This window comes from Tachysurus vachellii, chromosome 22, assembly GCF_030014155.1.
Source record: "Tachysurus vachellii isolate PV-2020 chromosome 22, HZAU_Pvac_v1, whole genome shotgun sequence".
Classification (NCBI taxonomy): domain Eukaryota; kingdom Metazoa; phylum Chordata; class Actinopteri; order Siluriformes; family Bagridae; genus Tachysurus; species Tachysurus vachellii.
In genome coordinates, this window is record NC_083481.1 from 12189524 (window position 1) to 12214538 (window position 25015).

The 25015-nt window shown below is 40.2% G+C and overlaps 1 protein-coding gene across 7 annotated transcripts in view; it reads left to right on the forward strand.

Annotated features, from left to right (window-relative positions):
* Window positions 1-25015, forward strand: part of plekha6 (pleckstrin homology domain containing, family A member 6) — a 56124-nt gene that overhangs the window by 13405 nt on the left and 17704 nt on the right. For 2 of the 7 annotated variants that reach the window (XM_060858084.1, XM_060858086.1), the window contains exons 2-7: window positions 2211-2294; window positions 3610-3742; window positions 5190-5297; window positions 6857-6929; window positions 14309-14409; window positions 24626-24828. In XM_060858084.1, the coding sequence (XP_060714067.1) occupies window positions 2211-2294; window positions 3610-3742; window positions 5190-5297; window positions 6857-6929; window positions 14309-14409; window positions 24626-24828 (702 nt within the window). Of the gene's footprint in view, window positions 1-470; window positions 518-2210; window positions 2295-3609; window positions 3743-5189; window positions 5298-6856; window positions 6930-11426; window positions 11488-13968; window positions 14168-14308; window positions 14410-24099; window positions 24242-24625; window positions 24829-25015 lie in introns of those variants that run through there. The other 5 variants (XM_060858085.1, XM_060858087.1, XM_060858088.1 and 2 more) reach the window with 5 other exon arrangements.

The following is a 25015-nucleotide window of genomic DNA, read 5'->3' on the forward strand; positions in this document are numbered from 1 at the left end:
GTTTGTTGGTCATCATTAACGAATGTCCACAGCTTTGCCCTCTGATTTCCAGCCTCACGTGGGTCATTCAGTGTCACATGGTCATGTTGTATTGTTGTTGTTTATTTTCTTTTGGTGAGGGGAGTTTCCTTTATGACAGAATGAAGACTTGAGAGAAGGAGAGAAAAAAGAAACAGTTGCAGGGACCAAACAAGCTGAGCAGTGCAGTTCTGGAAAGCAGGAGAGCACATGGGAGGTATAGAGAGACGGAACGAGTGACAGGGAGGGAAAGAGAGCGAGTGAAAGGGAGAGAGAATGAGAGAACGATAGAGGCTATGTTCTCAAGGAGAGAAAGGAGGACAGCAATTATTGTATCTAGCGCCCAACAGACACTCCTGGCATCAGCTGCTCTCTCTCTCTCTCTCTCTCTCTCTCTCTCTCTCTCACTCTGTCTCTCTGGCCATCTGGTGCTCACCGTGTTTGTTATATAATTGATCCGGGGAAATATGCTGAAGTTCCGAGCGGACCGGCGAGTCAGGTAGGTGAGGTGGTGACACTGCAGGGACGCTTTAGCGGAGCATGGCAGCGTGAGACAGGGAGAGAAAGAGAGAGAGGGAGAGAGGAAGAGACGGATAAGGAAGGGGGAAGTTTATAGTGAGCGAGCTACAGAGAGGCACGCAGCTGCAGAGGCAGCATGACTGGAAACTCGGAGCTGGAGGTCAGGCAGGACTGCAATGCAGTGCTGGAGGGAGACATCCATGATTCGTAGGAGATCCTATTAAGCCTTTTTGTACCTCGGCATTTGTGTGAGTGTTGCTGTTTAGACGTGTGTTTAATGTCAGCATTCATTGGTCATGTGCTCCAAGACATATTGCTTGTAGTCCAATCGATTTAAAATCATGCACAGATTAGAGTGTTTTCCAGAGTGTCTTATACGTGTTGGATATAGTGCAGGGACTGGTTCTGTTTCTATATAGGTTTCTGGGTTATGCATGATAAAGCATGCTCAGTCGCAAGACCCTAAGAGATTACACACACACACACACACACACACGTTTCTCCACTGATGTTCTAGATTTGTCCATCTGCCTTTAGAGCGACTGAATTCCTGACAGTTGTCTGTTGTTCTTTACATGCAATTTCTTTGTGTGTGTGTGTGTGTGTGAGAGAGAGAGAGAGAGAGAACAGAGTATGGGAATCAGCAGACTGCCCTGACAGCTTGTGCTTGTATTATTTGGCATGTCGTTCTAAAGCATAATTCTTCGTAGGAAGTGAGACATTTCTAGTCTGCCAAAGATCTTCAGTTCATGTCCATGCTGCACTTCCATTCTGAACCCTTAACCAGCTCCTCCCTTGTCACAGCGAAACGCAGAGTGTACAACGCTCCACTTCTTTCCCTCTTAATAATTCAGCCGAGTTCACAACAGCTGCCGAATGCACCATACTGCTAAACAGCTCTTTACATATGTTTGTTTAGATTTTGTCCATCGGCTACGGCTTTTGTTCTCCTTCTCGCTTCCGTGGAAATGAGCAGAAATAACAATTCACACAATATGGACAGAACTTTGTTTATGATCTTTATATATGACAGTCATGTCAACATATTAAAACACATCAGTTAACCATGTTTATGATCGTGCCAAAGTGTAGCATCACACAAACACACACACACACACACTCTCCTACTCCAGTAGATGTGAAATCAGTTCCTGTGAAGCAGCTGCCTTCTGTATAAAGTTTGAAACTCTTGTTGTTTAAGAGACCAGTCCCTGGAGCTCAGCCTATCAGTTCTGTAAAGTGGGAAGAGATACCGAGATACTGCGTCCAGTCACAAGTGGCTGAAAGTGAGTGACTGTCAAGCTAAAGGCAGAACACGAGCATGATAGTGTCACTTAGCTACCAGGACTTTGGATATGATACGTTTCTACACACTCTAGGCCAGGATGCTGTTATTACTGCCCAAGTTTTATGTTTAGTTTTGCTTCAAATATTTATTCGTGGCTGTTTAAACCCTGGACAGTTACGGCCATGGTCTCACACACACACACACAGAGGCTAAACGGGTGTGTATTGATTGAGTGTAACACTGTACTGCTAACTGTTGAATTATTAAGCAAGTTGGGCGATCCTGCTTTGCCATTTTACAGGATTGTTGTGACTAGTCTGGAAAAGTGTCATGGTTTTGCCAGCTAAACATTTATACTACTGTTCATTTTCTTTCCGTTTTCCAGTCAGAATGAGCCGAACGGGCCAGCTGGGCTCCCAGTGATCCATACTCGTCTGGAGGAGAACGGACAGATCCAGAAAGAGTTGCAGTAAGTGTGCCGTTCTTTCTTTCTGGCTCTCACTCAATAACCTAAAATTACAGGTGTGCAGGTTTACATAGTGAAGACAGTGAAAAATGCACAGCTTGAAGATGCTACATGAGCAAAATGTGTATTATATCATGTTTTGGAGAATGTGAAACCCAGCATGTGTCAATGACTTGGGTTGGATTTTAAATATCAAGAAGACTCATAAAATGGAACTGAATGGGCTGTGTGTTAAAGCCTGAACTAATGTGTGTGTTTGTGTTTGTATGTGTAATGAATTCATTAGCATCACCCTGACTGATGCACGAATATCCGAATTTCCGTAAAGGCTTAAGCTATTTTTTTTAATGTAATTTCCACAGTGCATACGTGTCACCATGTTCGGATTTCTTTGAATTCGTCAGAGGACTGATAAAAGATTTATGTTGAGAGAGTTGACTAGCTCTCATAGAGACTCTTACCTGCGTTGCTGAGGATCGATAAAGAATGTCCACAGTATGTTAATAAAGTTGAATGCCTCTACAGCAGAGGCCTTTCCTAAGTCTGATGCATTTTATTTTCTACACAGTGGATTTTTTTTGCATGTCAGTTAATCATGCGTGAACGAGATCACGTGCTATTGAGCCGATCATCGTCATATGTGTATATGATGCAGTGTTTATGTCTGACTGGACATATTTCCTGTTCTACGTGTAACAACCCGGCGCTTTAACTGAAAATCCTGCCATCATTTTACATTTTGCTCTGAATAATATGACATGACTTCTTTCATGTTGCTTGAGTGAATCCCTCCTGAACCTGAATGTTCCACCTCTGTTAGACCTATTTCTTAAGAGCTGCTAGTATTTAATCAAGCTCATATTTCAGTCTGAGTTGGTTGTAAGCTTCAAAGACTTGTTGTAAATTCGTCTGTCTTGCTGGTCAGCAAATCAATGGCTTTGAGAGAAAGCTTGGAACATCCAGACCAGGGATCAATAGAACTGAATGACGAATACAGGGCTGCATATGCCATGTGCACTTCCTTCGTTCTCCGTTTGGTCTCTCGCATTCTCAAATCACATTCTTTCAAAACCATCGGCTGTTCTTAAACTACAGCCTCTGGGGTGCGGCCTTGCGCTTTTGCCAGTGGAGGATAAAAATATCATGGCTCCATGTGTGCATGTCTGCCTCTTTCCCATAGTCCTACTGTAACTTTTTTTTTTTTTGCAATTTTTCTTTCGGGTCGTCCACTTTTGCAGCGCACACACACTGTGAATCGTTTTGAGAACGAGCTCTGCGTAAAGGTGATGGCTCGCTGTTTGTACCTGTGTGTGTGCAGGAGCCCAGATTCGGACATGAATGGCAAGACGGGGAGCAGAGGGCCCGTGAACAGCACCGTCGAGGCAAACAGCAATGCCAACAACCTCAGCATGGCATCTCATTCAATCCCAGAGGCCCAGAATCACTCACAGGTCAGTATACTGCAGTACACTATATTAAAAAAAAAACAAAAACAGGAGAGCAAGCTGCAGTAGGTTACAGTGTTACAGATACAGTGATATGTCTCAAATATTTCTTTTTCTTGATCTTAAACATATTCTTTAACTTAAGGCTTATGTGCAAACACTTACCAATATAAACAGTCACATCTCATGCGCCTCTCTCACATGAAGTGGTTCAGAGAAACATCCAAAGGTGTGGATCACGCACCGACCACACAATTCCACCGACTATATACAGTTGTATAAAGGACATCATATATAATCACACTCTCTGGTGTCACACAGATCAGGATGGGCTTCCGTTTCATTTGAGTCTGGTTCCTCTCAAGGCTTCTTCCTCATATTATCTCACTAGGTTTTGCCGCACATTAGGAATAAATATCAAGTTTCTTCTAAATAACTTAGAGACCTGTTCAAACATTTGTCTGCTTCTGTATTTTAGGACCGAATATTCACAGAAGGTTTATAATTAATTCCATGATTAAGTGCTGGATTTATTTTCCCTAACAACAACTCTGACACTCATTTCAGCTGTAATTCATATCACAGCTTTATATCAATGTGCTTGTTCTGATGCAGTACTGTTTCTATAGTAACTGCTCATTCACCAGGACTTGTGTAAGCCGGATGTTCCTCACGATCAAATCTTAAGAACAAATGGATTAAAAATGCGCTGTTATTTAACAAAGATAAAAAATGTAATCGCTGATACAGTGCCATCATGTAAGTAAGTAGATGGAAGGAATCTCAGACGTAAGCACTTTATAACAGTCACTAAGTTTTCTGTCAAGAGAAGACAAGAGGAGCTCTCGGTCCTCGATTCCTCCGAAACATGGCAACCTGCTGGGGGTTTTTTAATTAGCTTTCATATAGAGTGATATCCAGAACTAATCTGAGTCACGGACAATGCACATTAAGTGTTATTATAAGTGGTTAAAGAGCTTATTATTATGAAATATTGATGGTATTTAATAAATGGCAGTGGTATAAGAGAAATAAAACAAATTATATGTGTGATGTGAGACTGCCTCTGGATATGTGACCCTTCAAATAGCATGAATGTAAATGTTTTATTTCTTACTAAAGATTTTATGACATTGTTCCCAGTCCTTGTATTATGCTGAGACTCCAATGACTTGACACATGTGTATACTAACACACAAAGAAAAAAATCCTTGCATCTGATTTGACTCACTTGTTAATATCATGCGTAACAGAGTCATGTGTGTGAACAGGGAAAACAAAATATTACATAATCCTCTGATCAGAAATCCTGAATAAATGATCATCGCGTAATCGATCGTAGCCCACAGCTGACAGCCCAGGATTATAATTATCAATCAACCACATTGTGTAGATGTTATGTTTGTGTCTGGAGTTCAACAAAGCATAAACATTCTCCTGTGCTTCTGTGTAGCCAGTTTCACGGACGCCTAAGAGAGCCGCCACGTTTGGGAAGCGTTCCAACTCCATGCGCCGTAACCCAAAAGCTGAAGTGACCAAGCAGGGCTGGCTCCATAAACAGGTAAAGTGTGTGAGACCAACTGATATTGTTAGAATATCAGCAACGGCACATACTGTACTATCGTTTATGAACTAACTCACAGCCTTGCGTAGTTGCAAACATGTACATCAGAGTACAATTGTGTGAAACAAGGTGAAATAAAAGTAACAAAGAGTACAACAATTTGGGCAGCTGAATTTATCATAGTTCACCCAGAGTTGTTAAAAGCTTTGAGATACCAGTGTCTAGTGTTTCTGTGAGTTACACCATCACTTCCACTTAGACAGAACAGCCGATTTTGTTCCATTGGTCGTGAGGCACTTTTAGCTTTGCCGTCATTGGGATAGGAACTCATGACCTTTTCTGTTACACCGTTTTAACTTAATGCATTTTCAACGATTATAGAAACCAATGCAATGCTATAGTCATTTAACTTAGTTACTAACTTTTCAGTATTGATGATGGATTTATTTGGTGTAAAGTGAATATGAGACTTGATTGCGGATATTTTAACGGAAACAGCTGTTTAATGTTTCATGTTCTTGTTTTAACAGAAGGAAATCAGTTTTTACAGCACAATATGATACTAGGTTTAGTAAAGAATACAGCGCACAGACAGCAGTGGTGCATCATGATTAAAGTCATGTTCTACTGATGGGAAGGTTGAGATAAAACTGCCGTGAGCAAAGGCTTCTACACGACTCAGGACATTTTTCTTCTATGCAAAGAAACCGTTTGGTTTATTTGGTATTGTGTTGATGTCCTATAGAGGCAGTCTTTCAAATAAACCAGATTGCTGTACAGAGCTGTAGCTGTTTATTACAGCGATTTGCCTTCCTAGGTGTTAGTGCAGTTTAACACAGTCAGGGAGGAGGCTGATAGAAATGAGCTAGCAGGCAGGGCTAATCACTGCCATCTTTCAAAGCTAAAAAGGCAGAAAAATATGCTTTCATTTATTTCTTTTTTTCTGTTACTGTATGTGATATTGTTTTAAAATTTTGTGCAATCAAGATAACAGCAATAGCACTGGGCATGAGTGATTATTTTTGTAACCTAGACTGGAGATTCAAGCAGGCTCTCTTTACTATCAGATCTATTCTGACTAGATTAGCTTTGTATTCATGCTGATATTCAACATCAACATACTTACAAAGCTGTAAAATAGTACAGTTGCAGTTGCAACCATAATACATGCCAGTAGGCTGGAGTATTTATTCAGTTTTTCCTTTTTTCCCCATTTGGAGGAGAAACTAACAGAAGGCTAATATGTTGTAAAGTCTCTGGTTCAGTACAAATGAAGCCATGAAAGCATTCAACCTGTTTAAACATTAATGCATCTGTCTGTCTGTCTGTCTGTCTGTCTGTCTGGTGTAATTGTTCTTATTATGCCATCAATCAGACCTCTCGATATAATGCATTACTCAACCCTAACATTTTCATAGCCAAACTATTGAGAGATATTAGAATTAAGTCCTGACGTCTCATATCACAACCATCTATCAGTGAACCTAACGCCGATTAGCTGCCGCTCAAGCCTGATTAGAACGATTATAATAATAAGGATAATGTTCTTACTGCAGGCCAGCAGTGGTGTGAAGCAGTGGAACAAGCGCTGGTTCGTGCTCACGGATCGATGTCTCTTCTACTATAAAGGTTGGTGGAGAAGCCATTTTTGTGTGCATGGGTTATGTTAATATCTTTCTATATTCGTATTGCTGGCAGTGACCACACCTTTAAGATTTGATTATCCAAATGCCTTTTACCTACAACTGAACAGACCCTTTTTTGTATTCATTTGAATGTAGTGTCCTCTGATCCAGTCTCTTCCGCAGATCTTACATAAAACACAGCAGACAGTGTGATTCACGGGTGATCCGTCCAAACTCTTATTTAACACGCTGCTGAAAATCATGACAAAACTGGAAAGAAATTGGATTTGTATCGAGTTGAGAAAAAATGTGAAATCTTGTAAGTTGGGCAGTTTCATCGTTCTTCCTGGTCAGATTTGTATTTTTCTAGCAAGAGATCCCAGATCTCTCTCCTGCATTGTTGGCCTTATTTTTTTATTTTATTTATTTCTTTTTTTTATGGTGAATGGAACCATTTGAATTCACAGAAATAAACTATTTTTTATTACAGTTTGTGTAATTATAAATTTAAGACTAGTTTTATAACACTAGACATTATGTACGTAGATTGTTGAAATGCCTCCATGTTGATTTGAATTTCTGTAAGTCACAAGTGTAAAAGAGATGAAAGGGCATGTTAAAGCAGCCATCACTTAGTCACGTTCACGGCTAATTTCATGGCTGGTCAAATGTGTGTTTTATGATGATGTCTGCAGACACACATCTGGAAAATGGTCGGTGTCTCTTTGTGTGTGGGGGAAGTGGGTGAGGGGTTTTGTGTGTGTATGTTGTGTTTCTCATTTTGACCTAACCATGAAGGTCATGCGAATAGCACAGCCTCCGAGGTCAGATGTCAGTTAGCTCCTCCCCATTCCTTCACCAATCACAGTTATTCTGCATCATGGTCTGATCAGTGGCTGCAGCTTCATTTATTATGATATGGACTAAAACTCTACGTATATGATTAAAATGGCATTATGTGCCACGATTATAAGATTGTTGATCGAAATGTTTTATTAAAAATGTTATAAAAGTATTATTTACTCAAGTGAGGCTCGATAGTGTGACGTCTAAATCACTTAGTTGTTGTTAATGTTATTGGGTATTGTGAATATGTTGTATTGCTAATTTTATTGAATGCCCCCTAGTGGCCCGGATGCTTCGATTTCGAGGACGTGTTTCCGATCTACAGTGCAACTCATGTGCAGTTTGGTTTCTGCCTTCAGCCTACACATTTAAATCTGCCTCAGTGATTCATATTATTGTCTTTTCAGTGAAGTATATTAAAGCAGGAGCTAATGGTGCACTCAGTGAATGAGTGGGCCTGAAGAGGAAGTGTAGGCTGAAAAGCTGGCAGGCAGGTTGTGGTGCTGTGGGATCAGCTGGAGGCTTGTCGGTGTGAGCCAGGCTTTCCAGTCTCTCATTCTCTTCCTCTCATGTATTTTTCTGAGTCACCTACAATCCTCAGCAGTGTAACAACGCTCTAACTGTGTCTGCTCTACCTGTCCGACGCTTTCGTGCTCATCGTTTTTATCAAATACATCTCTGTGGTCTCTAGTGCTCGGAGATGTCAGTGCAGAGCATTTTCTGTCATTTGAATTTCAGCCCCCAGGTGCTGAAGAGGAAAATCCTGTTGAACAAAATGCAGTTTTTTCATTTAAAACAAATTCTAGCAGAGGTTAAGGTGGAATAGTCTTTAGAGACTGTAACTATCTACTGTGTGTATGTGAGTGAATATTCATATTGATAGTGAGCGATACTCAAACGATTGAATCGGAATTATGGGCCAATTACGTCACCACCAGTAAAGTCGGTTTGGGTCGTTTCATTAATCCGATCCTCCGGTCACATGACGTCAGACCAGGCAGTTTTTCTAATCTTCCACCGAGGTAACAAAAGGTGTCCCTGTGACTCTTTACTCCCTCAGGACTGACAGCAGATCAGGCTGCATGGTTTTCTGCTCTAGTCCCTCCAGTCTGACTCTCGTATTCAGAACACTGATCTGTTGTTCCTCCATGTTCACTGAAAGTAAAACTGCTCACAGTTTTTATATCCAGTCATCCATTTATAAACAGTAACCCAAAGAACCTTTGTGTGGAATAGACCTACCCTCTTTATAAATCACTACTGATGTGGTAATGGCTGTATCACAGGGCAAAAGCTTTCTGAATCCTCCTTCTCTTTCATCTGACCTCACACTTTCTTCTCTCTCGACCTCAGAGCTGGCAAAACCCGCTCTAACGTGTGGGAATACCTGTGTTTCTCCACCCACTGCTGATTGTTTGAACTCATACACTGCTGTTCCCCAAGGCAAAGAATCCCACGCATTTGATCCTGGATTTTTACATACTGTACGTTGAAAAACGTACAGTATGTAAAACTGTCTTTTTTCTCTTCCACACGTACAGATATAGAGGTAAATTATATATATATATATATATATATATATATATATATATATATATATATATATATATATATATATATATATAAAGCTGGATAACGCTGCAAGCTGTAAGCTCATGTAAATGTAACTGTGGGGTTCTCAGAAATGATCCTGAGACCTGTTTGTCTTGAGCAAACCGCATTACAGCTGCTGATACTAAAACTTCATAAAAACATTTAATCAACTGGCCTTTAGAGTCAATCAGAAAAGTTATTTAATCTACAATGCCCAGACTACACCAAAACAAAAAAGATATGTACGTATATATGTTATGTAATATGACTAAATACTAGATTGAAAGATGTAGAGTGAACATGATCAGTTCACCTTGTATTAACGTTACACTGTGGAACAACTCGAGGATGTTGCCGCTGATGGAAACTATATCTGTAGTGTTCAATATTTGGCAATTAAAGCATGTATGTTAGAATAGTGCACTGGTAACGTATATGTTGAAAAAACACATAAAAAAAATTCATGTTCTTTAATTCAATCACATGTGTCTGAAGTACACACTTGAATTGAAGTTAATTCAGTGAGCTTTTTTTTAATCTGACAAACTAAGTCAAAAACCTGATTGTAAAGCTAATAATATATAAGGATTAATAAATATAAGGAACATTAGTACAGTTTAGATTCTCTCAAACTCAGTTCTTATTAAAGAGGAATAAAGAGTAAACTCACATCTCCAGACTGCTTTAACACATAATGCATAAAGTCCATAAAGAGAACTTTCTGGTGAAAATAGTTCTTGTATCCAAAAGTCCCAAGACATGCTCCGAATTTGTAGGGAATCCAATCCGGAAAATTGCTCTCTCTAAGGCATCTAGAAGGTCATGAGGCATTATAGGTCAAGGTGACTAAGGAATGGTGTAAATCACATCCCTGGGATTTCTAGCCTTTTGAAGCTTTTATTTTATTTATCATTTTCTTAATGATTGCTTAGATTACAACCCACCATTATCCAGTGTATGATATTTATTATTGTTAACTCCAAACCAGCCTATAAGTAATGTCTGGGACTCGTTTGTTCTCCCTGTGAAGAGTTCAGGAATAAAATATCGTATATATTTGAATAATCATGCTAATATTAGACTACTTGAGGATTATGTTCATGAACCTGTTCTTAGAAATTCAGTGTTAATTCATTTGCTGTTCCAGGCTGAAACAGGGATGAGCTGAAAGGTTTGAGCTGAAGGTGATCACCAGACCAAAGTCAGAAGAAGCGCGCAGATGTCATTTTTTTGCTCTGGCTGGAGAAATCTTTTTATATTCCACACGTTTCACTTCAGAACGATTGACACCCCATGAGCAAAAAGGATTGTGACTTTTTTAACAGAGAAAAGTTGGCACTCGTAACAATCTTCACCCTCATAGAACAGAATATAGCAGTATTTGTGACCTTTGACCATTTCCTGTTTCATCAGCATCATATTTAATACATGGGAACAGCTGAAGCGATGGTGAGGAAGATCACAGTTTCATTAGAGCACTTTCTCGAGGTTGTTCAAGTTATTCATTTTAGACATTCCTTTTCATGAAGGGTGCCAATATTCCGTCGTTCCTGTTCGTACTTTTTAGCACACGGCTGTTTCATCCAAGATTATTAAGTAGTTAAGTTATAGGCCACTAATGGCTTCACTGATGGTCCTTTGCTCGATCAGGGCTCGCTCCCTCATTCCCTGTTTTTTTTTTTTATAAGTGATTCAGCTAAGCAGACTTATAATTACGTGTGGGTGTCCAGCAAGGTCTGTGTTGATGGCATGATTCAAACCTGTTGACTTTGCCTGAGTCTTTCTCTGGCCAATTATTCTATTCTTCACCTCCTCTCTGCTCTCCTGCTGCGATTATTCCCGGATCACCGATTCTGTTTTACGTCTTTTAGAGTTAAAAGCATTTAGAAATGACACTCTGTGACTATAGTGTTATAGTGGACATAAACAGCAGACACTGTCCTTTTTAGTGGTAAGTAGATCGTGAGTTCACTTGGACTTGGACTTTTTGTTATTATGTCCTTTGGTTCATCTTGCACAGCTGATTTGTGCCTTAAGCGTTATATAATTGTATAAATGAATTACAGAATCCTGCTGAATGGCATCGGAAGCTCGCTCCAGGAGGCTGAAGTTTCTTTTCTTCCGTAAGTTCAATGACTTCTTGGGACGCCACTGGTCATTTATGCTTTGCTTAAATAACAATCAGCTAAACACACAGGCTGGCTGCTGTCCATAGCGTCTCCTTCAGTGTGCTTTAATTTCCTGGCTATGACCCAGCGTTGCCTTATCGTCCCAATTCCCCGGCTGTTCTGCGGGAAAGAAGGAAGGGGAATGTGTGACTGAGCAGTTTAATGCCTCGGTTGTCGTTCCAGCAAGGGGGTGTTAGTGAAAAATGGGGCTTTTTGGTAGGCACAGAAGAAATCACAGCTGTCTGCCAGCTACCAGTGGAGGAGAGAGAGAGAGAGAGAGAGAGACAGAGACATTTGGTGATTTGTGACACAATGAAGATCGCTGTGATTGCAGTCATCACTGTAGAGATGGGAGCTGCATGAAGAAGGAAAGAGAAATAAAATGGGAAATACAACAATGTGTGTGTGTGTGTGTGTGTGCAAGCTTTTACACAAGTCAGCTCACCCCTTTATTAAAACTGAACAAATTCTCTAAAACCAGATACACAAATGTGATTTTTTTTTAACATACTGACAATAACATAAAAACATTTTATATTATTTGTAGCTCTGTGTTCGTCCGTCTACACATTTTCTGTCCTGCTTAACCTAGATGGGTTTGTAGGGAACCTGGAGTCTATACTAGGGAAAGTAGGATGGGGTACCTACTTATTGCAGGATACAATCACACACACTGACACACACGGAACATTTAGGAGGTCAGATTATAAGGCATGCCTTTGGGCTGGGGAGAAATGTGGAGTCCCCGGAGGAAACCCCTGAAGCTCTGAGAGAACACGCAAACTCCCTGCACACTCCAGAGGTAAACAGGCAAACATGCTCCTTACTAACCTCTGTTTTAAATTTGATTCAGTTTTGGAGTCCGAGTTATTAATAAAGTAGAACAAGCACAGACATTTTCACTCATTAAGAGCCATTAGGAAAGAAAACAAAAAACAATCATTCTCCTGGCATCAGGCCAAAAATAAGATTCGGTTCTTTTGAGTCAGATGTTGTGAGTGTTGTGTCAAAGCACGCTACATACAGTAAATTCCAGTGTAGGATGAATGGCATTTTGACACGCTATTTCACAAGTGTGTATGCGTGTGTACGAGTAACAGGTGTGTGGACTGCGCGTGACACTTAAGGAGTGTGTTAAAGTGTACAGTATGACCTACGTGTCTCCATGGGTGTGTTCCTTTTTTTCTTTCTCCTGCTGAAAGCTTGCTCTTAGCTATCAACTAATTATTTTCTTAAAGAACAGGTTTTTGGGCTTGAGGTTTTCAACATTTTTCTTCTGTTTTTATAGGTATTGTTTGTCATTCCAGTCATTTGTTTACCTTTTGTTTGAAGACAATATGTTTTGTGCAGAAGTTCAACAATACACATTTAAATTAGTTTGTGGTCTTACAGGTTGGTGGCCTGGTGTCTGTGTGTGTGTGTGTGTGTGTGTGTGTGTGTGCAGATTCTTAAAACATCTTATTTTCCTTATTAAGTATTACTTTGCATATTTTAATAATCTTAATAATATGAATTGGACGTAAGAACTTCGTCATTCGGTCCTCCGTCTTTCATTTCTATGTAACTGAATCAGTTTTGAAAACATTTGACGTCATATCACCTCTCGCCCTGCAGTCAGAGAGGTTTAGTCATGACAGAAAGGCTGTGTTGCATAGAGTGAAGAAATAGATTCATTCATTTTCCTAAAACACAATAATAGAACTTTTTATTTTTGTTTTAATTTTCATTTAAATAAAGGATAAATGCATGCAGACTCATTGTATTGAGTGTTTGTGTGTGTGTGAGTGTGTGTCCTGGAGTTTTTTGTTTACTCTCACCTGTGTGTGACCGAGCTCTTGCATTGTACTGAGGTACAGGTACAGTACACTTGGCTAGATGCCAGAATTCCTGTAATACTGAGTCACTTCTCTCTCTCTCTCTCTCTCTCTCTCTCTCTCTCTCTCTCTATTTCTCTCACCCACCACACTCACACACACACACACACACACACACACACACACACACACACACACACTGAGCAGAACAGCCCACCCCAATCAGTCCTCTCTCTATCTTTCTCAAACACACACACACACTCACACACACACACACACACACACACACACACACAAGCGCTCTCCCTCACACTCTCTCAGAAGGGCATCCATTTCCACGACAGCAGCAGCAATAGCGCTCAGCTCAGGAGAGGAATCTAAACCCTTCTGACTGCCTACCTCACTCGCTCACTCCCACGTTTAAAAATTAAAACACAGCATTGCATTATTTAGATTGCCCAAGTGCTTCAACTGTTCCTCGCGCTCTCTCTCTCTCTCTCTCTCTCTCTCTCTCTCTCTCTCTCTCTCTCTCTCTGTGTGTGTGTGCGTCTCTCTGTCTTTCTCTCTCTCTCTGTCTCTCTCTCTCCTCTCTCTCCCTCTCCCCGCCTCCCTGCTCTTTTTTCCCTCTCGTCTCTCTGTCACTCCATGCTGTTGCTCTAAGAAAGCATGTACCTTGTCAATGCAGGACCGCTGGACTAACATGGATATCTATATTGAGATTCACCTGCATTCGCTCTGGAGTTTACTTTTCCATTCTCACTGCATTACACTGCTGCAGCAGCTCAGGGAGACTTCAAGCTGAAAGTGACTGTGACTCAGACGTGTGTTGTGTATTAACAGCTCTACTTGTTTTGCTGTGGCTCGGATTGTATTCTGCTTTTTTTGGTGCAATACGTGGAGTTTTCTTGCGAGCCTAATCTCTTATGTGTTGTTTTTTTTTTTTGTTTGTTTTTTCCATCCAGACGAGAAAGAAGAAGTTGTCTTGGGAAGCCTTCCTCTTCTCAGCTTTAAGATCGGACCAATCCAGCCTTCAGACAACATCAGCCGCAGGTTCGCCTTTAAGGTGAGTGAATGCTGGGGTTTCCAGGCAGGTCACAGGTTCGAGGATGTGTATAGAGCTGTGTGTGTGGGTGTGTGTGTGTGTGTGTGTACATGTTTTTGTATCTTGGTGGGGGCTGAATATCCCTTTATGGATAGAAATAAGGAACCTCAGAGAGCTGCTTTCTCACAAATTACTTTTAATTTTGCATTAGCTGTATTAGTAATTATGACAAAAGGAAGTTCTCGGAGAGAGAGAGAGAGAGTGAGAGAGAGAGAGAGAGAGAGAGAGAGACATGGCATTGTGTTATGAGGGTGCAGAATTTTCAGATTCATAATGATTTGAGGCAAAAGTCTGTGTCTAAGGAGATCTTTTTGTATAAAGCTACATTATTGTTATTCTTCTTCTTCTTATTATTATTATTTAAAAATAATGTGTATGTGTATAAAAAAAACACATAGGTCACATACGTCTGACATTTTGTCTAAACTAAAGATCAAATTTAAAAATGTATTTCTAAATTACTGAGATTAAAAGCATACTTTGTACCAGACTTGTTTTTAAAAAAAAAAAAAAAAAGCTAAAATAAAAATTAGCACTGGTATTTGCATATATTATTATCATCATATGATCATAAACGCACAGCTAAATAGAACACTGCATGGAAAAACCACAATATGGGTCTGTTTGATTATCATACATGTAAATGTTCCACTCTTATGCAAGTCCTCCGGTTTGTTTTTGATTCGTCTATCATCTGTCTGGAGCAGAACAGGTTTCACAGGTGTACAGTGACGAGTGAGCTGTTGTGTTGCTGCATGCACAAGTTTACTATTTCCTAGCTCAGATCCGGAGTTGCTGCATGCTCCACTCATATCCTAAACAAATACAGCACTTGTTAACTGGTTTGTGGTTTGGAGGGAAACACTAAGGTGTAGTGTGCATGATCAGGAGTTTTTTCTGCATCAGTGCTCTATATGCTTTGGTGATCCAGATGACGATGACGGCCTTCACCGGCTGCAGGAAATGAGCAGTAGTGGTGTATCCACAATCAAATATCAGTGCTGAACTTGTCAACCGAGACTCCAGGTGTGCTCCGTGAGTTTGCCTCGACGTGTGAAGAATGCGAAACTGTGTGTTTTCGGTTTTGCCCTCCAGCTGTGTAGATCTCCTCAGGCGCAGGGTGGAGATTTTTCCTAACGGGTCTGCGCAGGTTCACCGTGGCTTCTGATAAAACCGCCTGCTTTTTATAAGGTCTCTCTCCCTTCTAGCTGACCCGCATCGGACAAGGAGGTCAGCCTACAGGCAGGAACTCTACGTTGCTGACCTTTGACACAGGCTTTTAAAGAATCTGAGGGGTGGAAAGGGGCTTTGCTTCAGTAAAACCCATTACAGGAGATTTACTGGCTCCATGAAAGGGGTCCTAAACCTGATTTACAGCATCTGAAACTGCAGAAGGCATAAAGGTGATTGTTCATCTGAGAAAGACTCCCATGGAGTTGCGTGTGTTAAAAATAAGCACTGACTCATAGTCATTACATTTCTCATCTTTCTGAGAGTGTTTTCTATTTATGAGGAAGTGCTAACAAATGGTGACGCGGCTAGAGACAATCTCACACACACACACACACACACACACACACACACACACACACACACACGCACACCCTCCCTTACCCCATCTTTCTAGCCAGCATTTTTTAAACTAGTCTACACACGAGGTTAATAATTAAGCGATTGGTGAGACACTGTGCGCTGGCCACGTGTGTGTTTGGGTTTAAACTACGCAGGGATCTAGAGGTGAGGCATTACTGGAGACGCTTTGACTGCCTCTACTTCCTTGTCTCAGGTTGCTGTAACAGTAACTCCAGCAACACCTCCAGCATCGTACTCTGGTTGCACGTATTGAAATTTAGCGTGGTCCGTTCGGTCTAGTCCTGCTTGTTCGGTTTGACCAGACCCGAGGACGGAACCTGATTCTGGTGAGGATTTACTTTTTTGAATAGGTGGGCGATCTTGTTTCTGACACTAATATTCCACTGTCACTTAGGTCAAAAGGCTTCATGTTGACTTTGTCACACTTTTTTGCAGTATTTTGTTTCTTTAGTTTTTGTTACCAAGCCAAAAACATTATACTGTAGGTTACACTATACACATACTGTATACTGTACCATGCGTACACTTACTCTTTTAATTGTTACATTACACACCCTTTTATTATCTCACGTTTTCTACACACACACACACACACACACACACACACACACACACAGCATCGTCCTCCTCCCCAGAATAGCACTGTTTGAATATTTATGAAGAGGGGTTGCATAACCGCTGGGAGGTTGCTCCCCCTCCATGTCTCCCCCTACAGGTCAAACAAAACAGAAAGAAGCCAAATATGGAAAAAAAACAAAAAAAAAACAGGAAGTTCTGTGTGTAATCATCTCATCTCATTAATGACTGTGAATGACTTCTTGGGAAGCATTGATGGAGCTGTTTTTTGCTGTTCAAAGCACAGTCGGTTTGGACAAGAACATAGAACTTCAGAGATCTGTTTTTGTCGTTATTATTCATAGTCAGTAAACTGTGAGACACGTGACGTCCGGCTTTATTGAGTTCGAACAAGTCAGAGAGGAAAGAGAAGAGCAGTGCAATCACAGCCTCTTGTTAGTAACCCTGATTCTCTCGCCAAGATTGAAAGATTCAAGATTTAAAGTGCTGATAAATCTCTGGGTCCAAGGGAATGTTCCGATTCCATATGACTTGTGCACGTAATTGTTTTTTTTTTTTTTTTTTTGGTTCAGACAAGGAATATAGTCCTGTCCCAGAAGCTGATAAGAATCAAGCTGCAACTTGTTTGGCAATGTTTACGTGTGACACCGATGTGTGCTGATGTTGACACTCATGGCTAAAGCTGTGTAGCTCCGTCATAAGCTCACTCTCTCAGTCACTCATTTTCTACCTCGGGTCATGGGGAGCCTGTGCCATCGGGCATCAAGGCAGGATAAACCCTGGACAGAGTGCCAACCCATCGCAGGACACACACACACTCTCTCTCTCTCTCACTCAATCACACACTACGCACAATTTTCCAGAGATGCCAATCAACCTACCATGCATGTCTTTGGACCGGGGGAGGAAACCGGAGTACCCGGAGCAAACCCCCGAGGCACGGGGAGAAAATGCAAACTCCACACACACATGGCGAGGCGGGAATCGAACCCCAACCCTGGAGGTGTGAGGCGAACGTGCTAACCACTAAGCCACCGTGCCCCCCTACCGTCATAAGCTGTGGAAGGATTTTTCGAGTGGGATCTCTTTGAGTTTTTTCACTGCACATTCACAAGAAAAGACCTGACCAAAAAAAGCATCAATACATATCTACTACTGTTACAGATCTAATTCATTTGCACCAACCTGAACTAGAAGTTAAAGAAGTTAACAGTTAAAAAACATCAACCCTGCATTAAGAAGAGCAAGCGAGATGTTCACCAAGAACAGAATCACTTTACATCATATTATATATGTATATTCCCAACTTTTTTCACTGAGTGTTGTCACTGATATTTTATTTCAGCTCACTGCTGATTAACTTGAATATACATTGCAGTGAAACCTCTAAACACCTTCAAATCAGCTCATCATTTGATCAGAAAGCAAAACCATTTCAGTTGATTTCTGCTCCTGAACACTGAAAGTTATTTCAGTACTTTTTTTACTTGAGAAATGTGAGCCTTTGTGTAACTTGAGAAACATAAAAAAAAAAAAAAAAGTTGTTTTTGACAACACAAACTTGGCAACCAAAAACTCCTATTGTTTGTGCGTTTATCTCTCTCTTGTTCTTGTGCTCTCTCTCTTTCTCTCTCTCTCTCTCTCTCTCTCTCTCTCTCTCATTTGCACATTATAAGCAATCATGAGCAATATACTGTACAGAATGAGGAAGTGAATGGGGTAAATGTTCTTTTTACTGTATCCGGAGTAGAATACAATACAAATATAAAGTAATGACCAATTAGTGACTAATTAGTGACAATATAAATCTCTCTCATTATTCTCATTGTGTGTGAATATCCTGTTCCCTGTCCTAATCTCTCATTTCTTCTAATATCTAAATATTTTTTTTGTGCTAAATGATTTGTTGTAAATGTGGTAAAATTTTCTTTATTACACTGTTTTCAAGCATTTTAATATCTCTGGCTCTTCATGGAAAAATTAGTGAGATGGGGAGGAGGATGATTACATGATGGTTTAAAGGTTACAGGAAATTGCGACTGTTTAATCTACACTGTGGGTGTACCAAGAGATTGTCGTGTTAGACGCATACTCTACTGAGGCAATAATCTTGATAAATCACCACCAAACTGAGTACAGGATCCACAGTGCTTCATCAGGGGCGTATTGGATCCAGAGCCTATTTTGGGAATACTGCGTACGATGCAGGAATCCACCCTGGACCGTGCACCTTGATGGTTATTTGAAGTTAGTTGATAATTAGCTAATAACACGGGTTTGTCATACCGAATCTGGGTCACTGCTGAAATCGGGATGTTTGCTTAATGGGAAGGGCTTTGCTGGCCTGAACTAGCTGTAATGTTCATTTGAGATTGATGTCCCAGAGCTGCTGGTGAAGGACTAATGCATCGCTTATCATTTATGTGGGCACTGTCTATTTACCCAGCATGGCTCAGCTCTCAGGAAGTGTTCTGCCACAGAAAGGTGGTGTGTGCGTGCATGAGGCAGACAGAGCCGGAGACTGAACACACCCATGCAATCATTCCCTCAGAGTTGCCTAGTCATTATTGGTCTCAGTAATCAGTAATTACTCTTGCCTCTGTATTCTTGTTTGCGCTCATGCGGATGACTTTGTCAACACATTAGCACAACGAGCAGACCATATCCAGCAACTCCCTCGCCTTGAGTTTGTAAGACTAAAGCAGTTTACTCACAAGACCAGAGGTCTGTCTAATCCTAGTGCCTTTGGTGCTTTAGGGATGAGTATGTGCTCTGTAACATGGTAGTGGCTAAAGCAAGCATCAATTGGCGTCACTCTCTGGTTTTATTTATCCTCACAGACTCCATCTGTTGCTCTTTCCACTGCATTAACCATGCATGACTAAAGAAATATACCTGGGTGGAGAGAGGGACAAACATGCTGAGAGTGTGACAAGGAAGTGGGTCATCTCAATGATCTGGGAAAAATCTGTTGCATGTCAGTGTGGCTGAATTATGTGAAAAATATCAGGTTGGCAATTTTTGGTTTGTTTTTAAAAGACTTTTAGGCCTCAACTTAATATAAGCATAAATAAATATATTTCACCAACATACAGTAATGTGTTTTTTATCCATGTTGGGTAAGAAGCCACTATAACAAATGCAGTCAGTGTGACTAAAGATGTCTAAAACCTTGCTAGCTACACGATTTCCTCACACAATAAACGTCAAGCGTTGAAACTGATAAAACCTATGTGCCGTAAACAGACATAAGCTTTATCAGTTCAGAAATGTCCATGATTTTTTTACATATTACTGAGAAAAGGATTTCATTTCAGGGTTGATGAGCCAATCGCTATATAACTCTGGAATGACTGAAATGACTGGAGTCATAAAGGTGACTCTCTGGAAACCCCACCACTCTCCCCAGTCTCACATTAGTAACCCCTGACTCGATTTCCCTGCTTGTAAGAAAAGCAGATAGGAAATGTTTCATAAAATATCAATCTCTAATCTAATTTTTATGATCATTTTCATTCTACTCGCAGGATCTCCAGATTAAGTTGTCTGTCCTGAAATACGTAACTCTGTCGCTTTCTCACTCAGACATGCTGCCTCGAGATGGAGTGCATACATCATCATGTGGCAGGTTTTCTGTGAGTTGGAAAGAGACTGTATAGAGATTTTTTATGGCTCTGGACAAGGAGAAATTTTCAGTTTTCAGAAAATTGTGGAGCTTATCATCGTCTGCACATTTTGAAAGCCTACCTTTTTGAGGAACTGTTAGTTTTAATGGAAATGCTTCTTGAAAATGGCAGTGATCTGATTCATCTGGTATAATGCTTTGGAATAAAGCCTAGCACTTCCTTGAAGTTGTCCAAGCAGCAGTGTGGCAATAATAATAATTGATTTCAGATTGTTTGCTATGAAAACAAACTTAACTTCCCTCTAAATAGAATAGAATAAATAGAAGAATAGATGCACAGTTTAGTGCTTATTGTTGCCAAGGGCACTCCTAAGTTACAGTCCCATAAGAACAAGAGAACATTTGGCACTGTGTAATACAACAAGCTCGATTCAGATTACCAGCATTCTGCTTTATACCCGGTAAAAAAAAAACAACGATATTACGATATCGTCTCCTTGTCTTCCACTTTGTTTGTGGCATGTTGCTATAGTCTGCCTGAAGCCGCAAGATTACAGTGAGTCGGTATAAATATTGACTGTGTGCCTTGTAGAAAAGCCAAAGTTGTGTAACATCTCAATATATTCAATTCCTTTACACAACACTTGTTTCTTCCTCATCTCAGGTGTATTTGTGCTTGCAATCCCGTTCGATTTTGTCTGATCCTCCAGTGGGAGACATACATTCCCGAGAATACCTTGATACCGCTTCCCTCACACACGCTGGGGAATGAAGACATATCAGCCATTTCTGTTCACAGACTGGTGATGATTGCAGTCTTCATTTTGGCTATAATTAAGATCTGGTGTCTATATATAGCACAGAAAAACACAGCAAGACAGCAAGTTAATGGCACTTGGAATAAGATTTATTTTAGATGTTTTGGATAGAGATGCTCAAAAGCCTAAGTAAAAACAAAATGATCCTGATAGTAGAAATGCCCAGATATTCCTCTTTAGCATTTCATTATATTTGTATAGACTTATTTTTCATCATGTTAAGCACAGCACACAGCTGACCTCATCACTGTGTTAGTTCAGTCAGTGACACACTGTTTGTCATGTCTCCTTACACAGTTTTGTTAAATGCCTGTGATATTATGTGTACCCTAGCATTAGAAGTCATGCATGCGTGTGAAATCTGTTAGAGGACAGAGTCAGTGAGGTGTGAGACATGTGAGTGCATGGAAGACTGAAAGCGAGACTGTCACATATGAAAAGCAAAAGAAGAAAAACCTAAAGCTATGGAGGCATGAGCTTTAAGTAGATCCCAAAACTCAAAATATCAAATCCCAAGCGCTAATAACTTTCAACAGTCAAAGTTGTGTTTAGTAATATCCAAAGTAAGAGGTTGCTATGTGTGTATGAACAAGTATCCCATGGACTTTTTAAGGACTTTGTACAGAATCCTAATTTGTTTGCTTTTTTTAGTTCATGTGTGTGTGGCGTGATTTTAATGCCGACTTTGGCATAACATGATTCACAGTAAGTATCAACAGTATCAGCTACTGACAGCTAGAGAGGGTAAAACTTTCCGACCTGCTGTTCATGCTGAAATAAAGTGCGCCGTAAGATACTTGAAGGAAATTGTTGTTTTCCCCCATACACAAGTTCACAGAAACCTGCGATTGGCTAGTTTTATTATTGACAGGAGGGAGATGTTATGTCATCCCTCCCATTCAGAGAGCTCTGCCAATTTAGCTCTCTTGCTATCATCAGGATTTGAACTTGTGATCTCTGGACGGCAGGGCAAACCTTTTCTGTTGCACCACTTGATGTCCAAGTGGGATTATTAAGTCAACAGCTAGCAAAGGTATTTGAGAACGTTTCATAATTGCCTGACAGTCAGGAGTGAGGATCATTTGCTACTCTTCTAATATTACCAACATTAAAGGCAGTTGATAATCCTGGTAGTAAAAATAATTATGCCCAGTGTTTACATGGTTCTTTTTTGATTGAGCTACCAGTGTAACTATTAACAGATTATTAGTTTGCATGTAAAAATAGCCAGTGGGACAAGGAAGACTCTAGACTGGTGCTCATCAACTGGTGTACAGTACTCTGGATCCTGATGAGAGCCCAGCGAAGTAATTTAGTATGGGACCAAGCACAAAATAAGCATTGTAGCAGTACCAGACATCATATGAAACAAACTGGCAGCTGTTCAGAGACTCTAGTTTTCTAACCACAAACACATTGTGCTTCTGTAGCAGGTCTTCTGTACTGGCCAGTCACATGCAGCTCACAAGAACAGCTGAATGCAGCTTCATATACGTTATATAGTCATTTTTTAACACTTAAATATTACAGTGCAAGTCACAGTATAAACCAAAACACGGCCACAAATCATTAACGATTAAGCATAAGAAGTTAGTGTTATTTAGTTATTTGCTTGACCTTTGTAACAAGAGAATACAAGAATGTTGTGTCTCTGGACGTTCACAAATAGCAGTTAAAGTTGAGTGACCGGTGGGATAGTAATGTTTAGTTACCTGCAGAACAAGAATGAAAGCAAACCGCAGTTTTTATTCAGTCACTATAATCATATTCCGCACTCAGATAAGGTTATAAGTGTTGTTATTTTCGCTCTTTCGCTCTTTCGTCACCTAGAGTGCAGCCAAACCATTTATTATGCAGCCGTGTAGGAGTGCAATTACTTGGGTGATACTCAAAAAACCTCGCTCACTTCGTTTGTCTTTGGTATGTGTTTCATGTTTTGTACAACTGACAAGGCCACATACATTACCAGTGGTGTAACTCTAGCAGTTTCTGATTCATTGTGTATGTGTGTGACACGCCCTCAAATGACTAACCATAGCCGTTTGCGTGGTGTTTTTGGTTGAGATTAATGGGACAAAATGTCACTAGTAGCCATGATTAAACAAAATCAGGGATTTAGTTTTGTGTTTCTCATTTCCTGATTAACTGGGTGCAATAAAGCCATGGCATTATAAGTGTCACATACCCACATAGCACTAGAACAACAAGCTGGGGTTATTTATACTCGTAACATTGTTTGGGAAATAAGGTTTGGGTGTGTGAAACCAGCGTTTCCGTTCGGCACAGATTTATAATCAGGTTGTTTTATTAGTTTTATTAGTTTATTAGAGAAACACTGAATCAAGCCATGGTTACAGAGTAGCTAGAGGAACACAGACATCTTACATGTTTTAGAGAAGTACTCTCAATAAAGGCAATGTTTGCTCAGGCCATGTGATGTGCTCATGTCCTGCTCAATTTATCTAAGTATTTTGGCTAAAGGTTAGATGATGGCCTTTGAAGACATACTGCATGTGCATAGAAAATAGGTGTTTTCTTTGTGCCAGTTTTTTAAAGTAACTCTGTTGCCCCATGTGCTGCATTCTCTGAACTGCAATGCAGTGTGTTTGTGTGTGTGTGTGTGTGTGTGTTTAACCTAAACTCTGCGCTTTCACTGCATTACATTTATTACATGTATTATCATAACCATACCTCACAATAACCTTATATTTTACTTCATTGATTATTTATTAAGTTTCTAATGAGATGTTGGTTTGTAGCTCTGAAGAAAAGTGTGTTGTGATACTAAAATTGTCATATCACCCAATCCTTTTACTAACTGAATTCTCTGTCAGGATATTAACCCTGGATTTGAACCTCTTGTTCTGTTCATGAATAGATTTTTATTTTTTTTTTTTTACATTTTAAATCAATAATTAACTGTGAAGTGGATTTAGCAGTACATATCTCCATCTCACATCTAATATGTCTCATGCCTAATATGTTTTTGGAAATAGATGACACTTTTTTATGTTAATAAAAACCGCCTAACCCTGCTAGATGACCTCTAGCTGACCTTCATGTCTGACCCTATTGTCCTCACCCAGTCTCTTCCTTCCTTTTCCCTCCACCCAAACCTCTGAGGAGTCCTGAGAGAAATGATCTCCACAGTGCGTGATTAGAGATGAACTCTCTCTAGTAGGTATGTGTGTGTGCTCTCCTTTCTCCATACCTGCATGACCCTGTGCATGTCAAAACTACATTTAGAGATTTGCTTTCTATACAGGAGCTGAAATTGGGGTACTTAAGGTGTCGTGGATGCTGTGCATGCATCTTAGTTAATTAATTAATTAATATATTGCTTTGTGGATGTGTTTTAACCAGTATATTGTGTTAAATATAATACTACATGAGCAGAACACAGGATTATACTCAAGGGTTCATACTGTATCTGCTCATCTAACATGCATGGCATTTAGCAGGTCTGATTCACATGCTTTCATTTATTTTCATGTGTGTGTCAACACACTTGGGCAATAAACCTGATACTGAATTTGTTTTTTTTTGTTTTTTTTCTGTCTTACAGGTCTGGTTTGAGGCAGGGGAACAAGACATGGAAGGAGAAAAGGAGGAAGGGCAAGACACTAAAGGAAGTATTACATTCTGTTTGCAGGCAGAACACGCTGGGATTCGTACATACTACTTCAGCACTGACAGCTTGGAGGATAGGGAGGAGTGGATCCAAGCCATGAATGCGGCAGCCAGTGTCCATGTTTTACCCCCGATTAGGTACACACACAGATGTAGGCATGCAACCTTCTGTTCATGTGCATCCTGCAGTTTTCTCTAATATCCAGAATAAACAACTTCATTATGAAAAACCTCCATTTTTAAATGAATCTACATTATCTGATTGCATCAGCATTTAAAGTGCTTATTTGCGTCATTAGTGTTGCACTTCATTACTTTACATTAC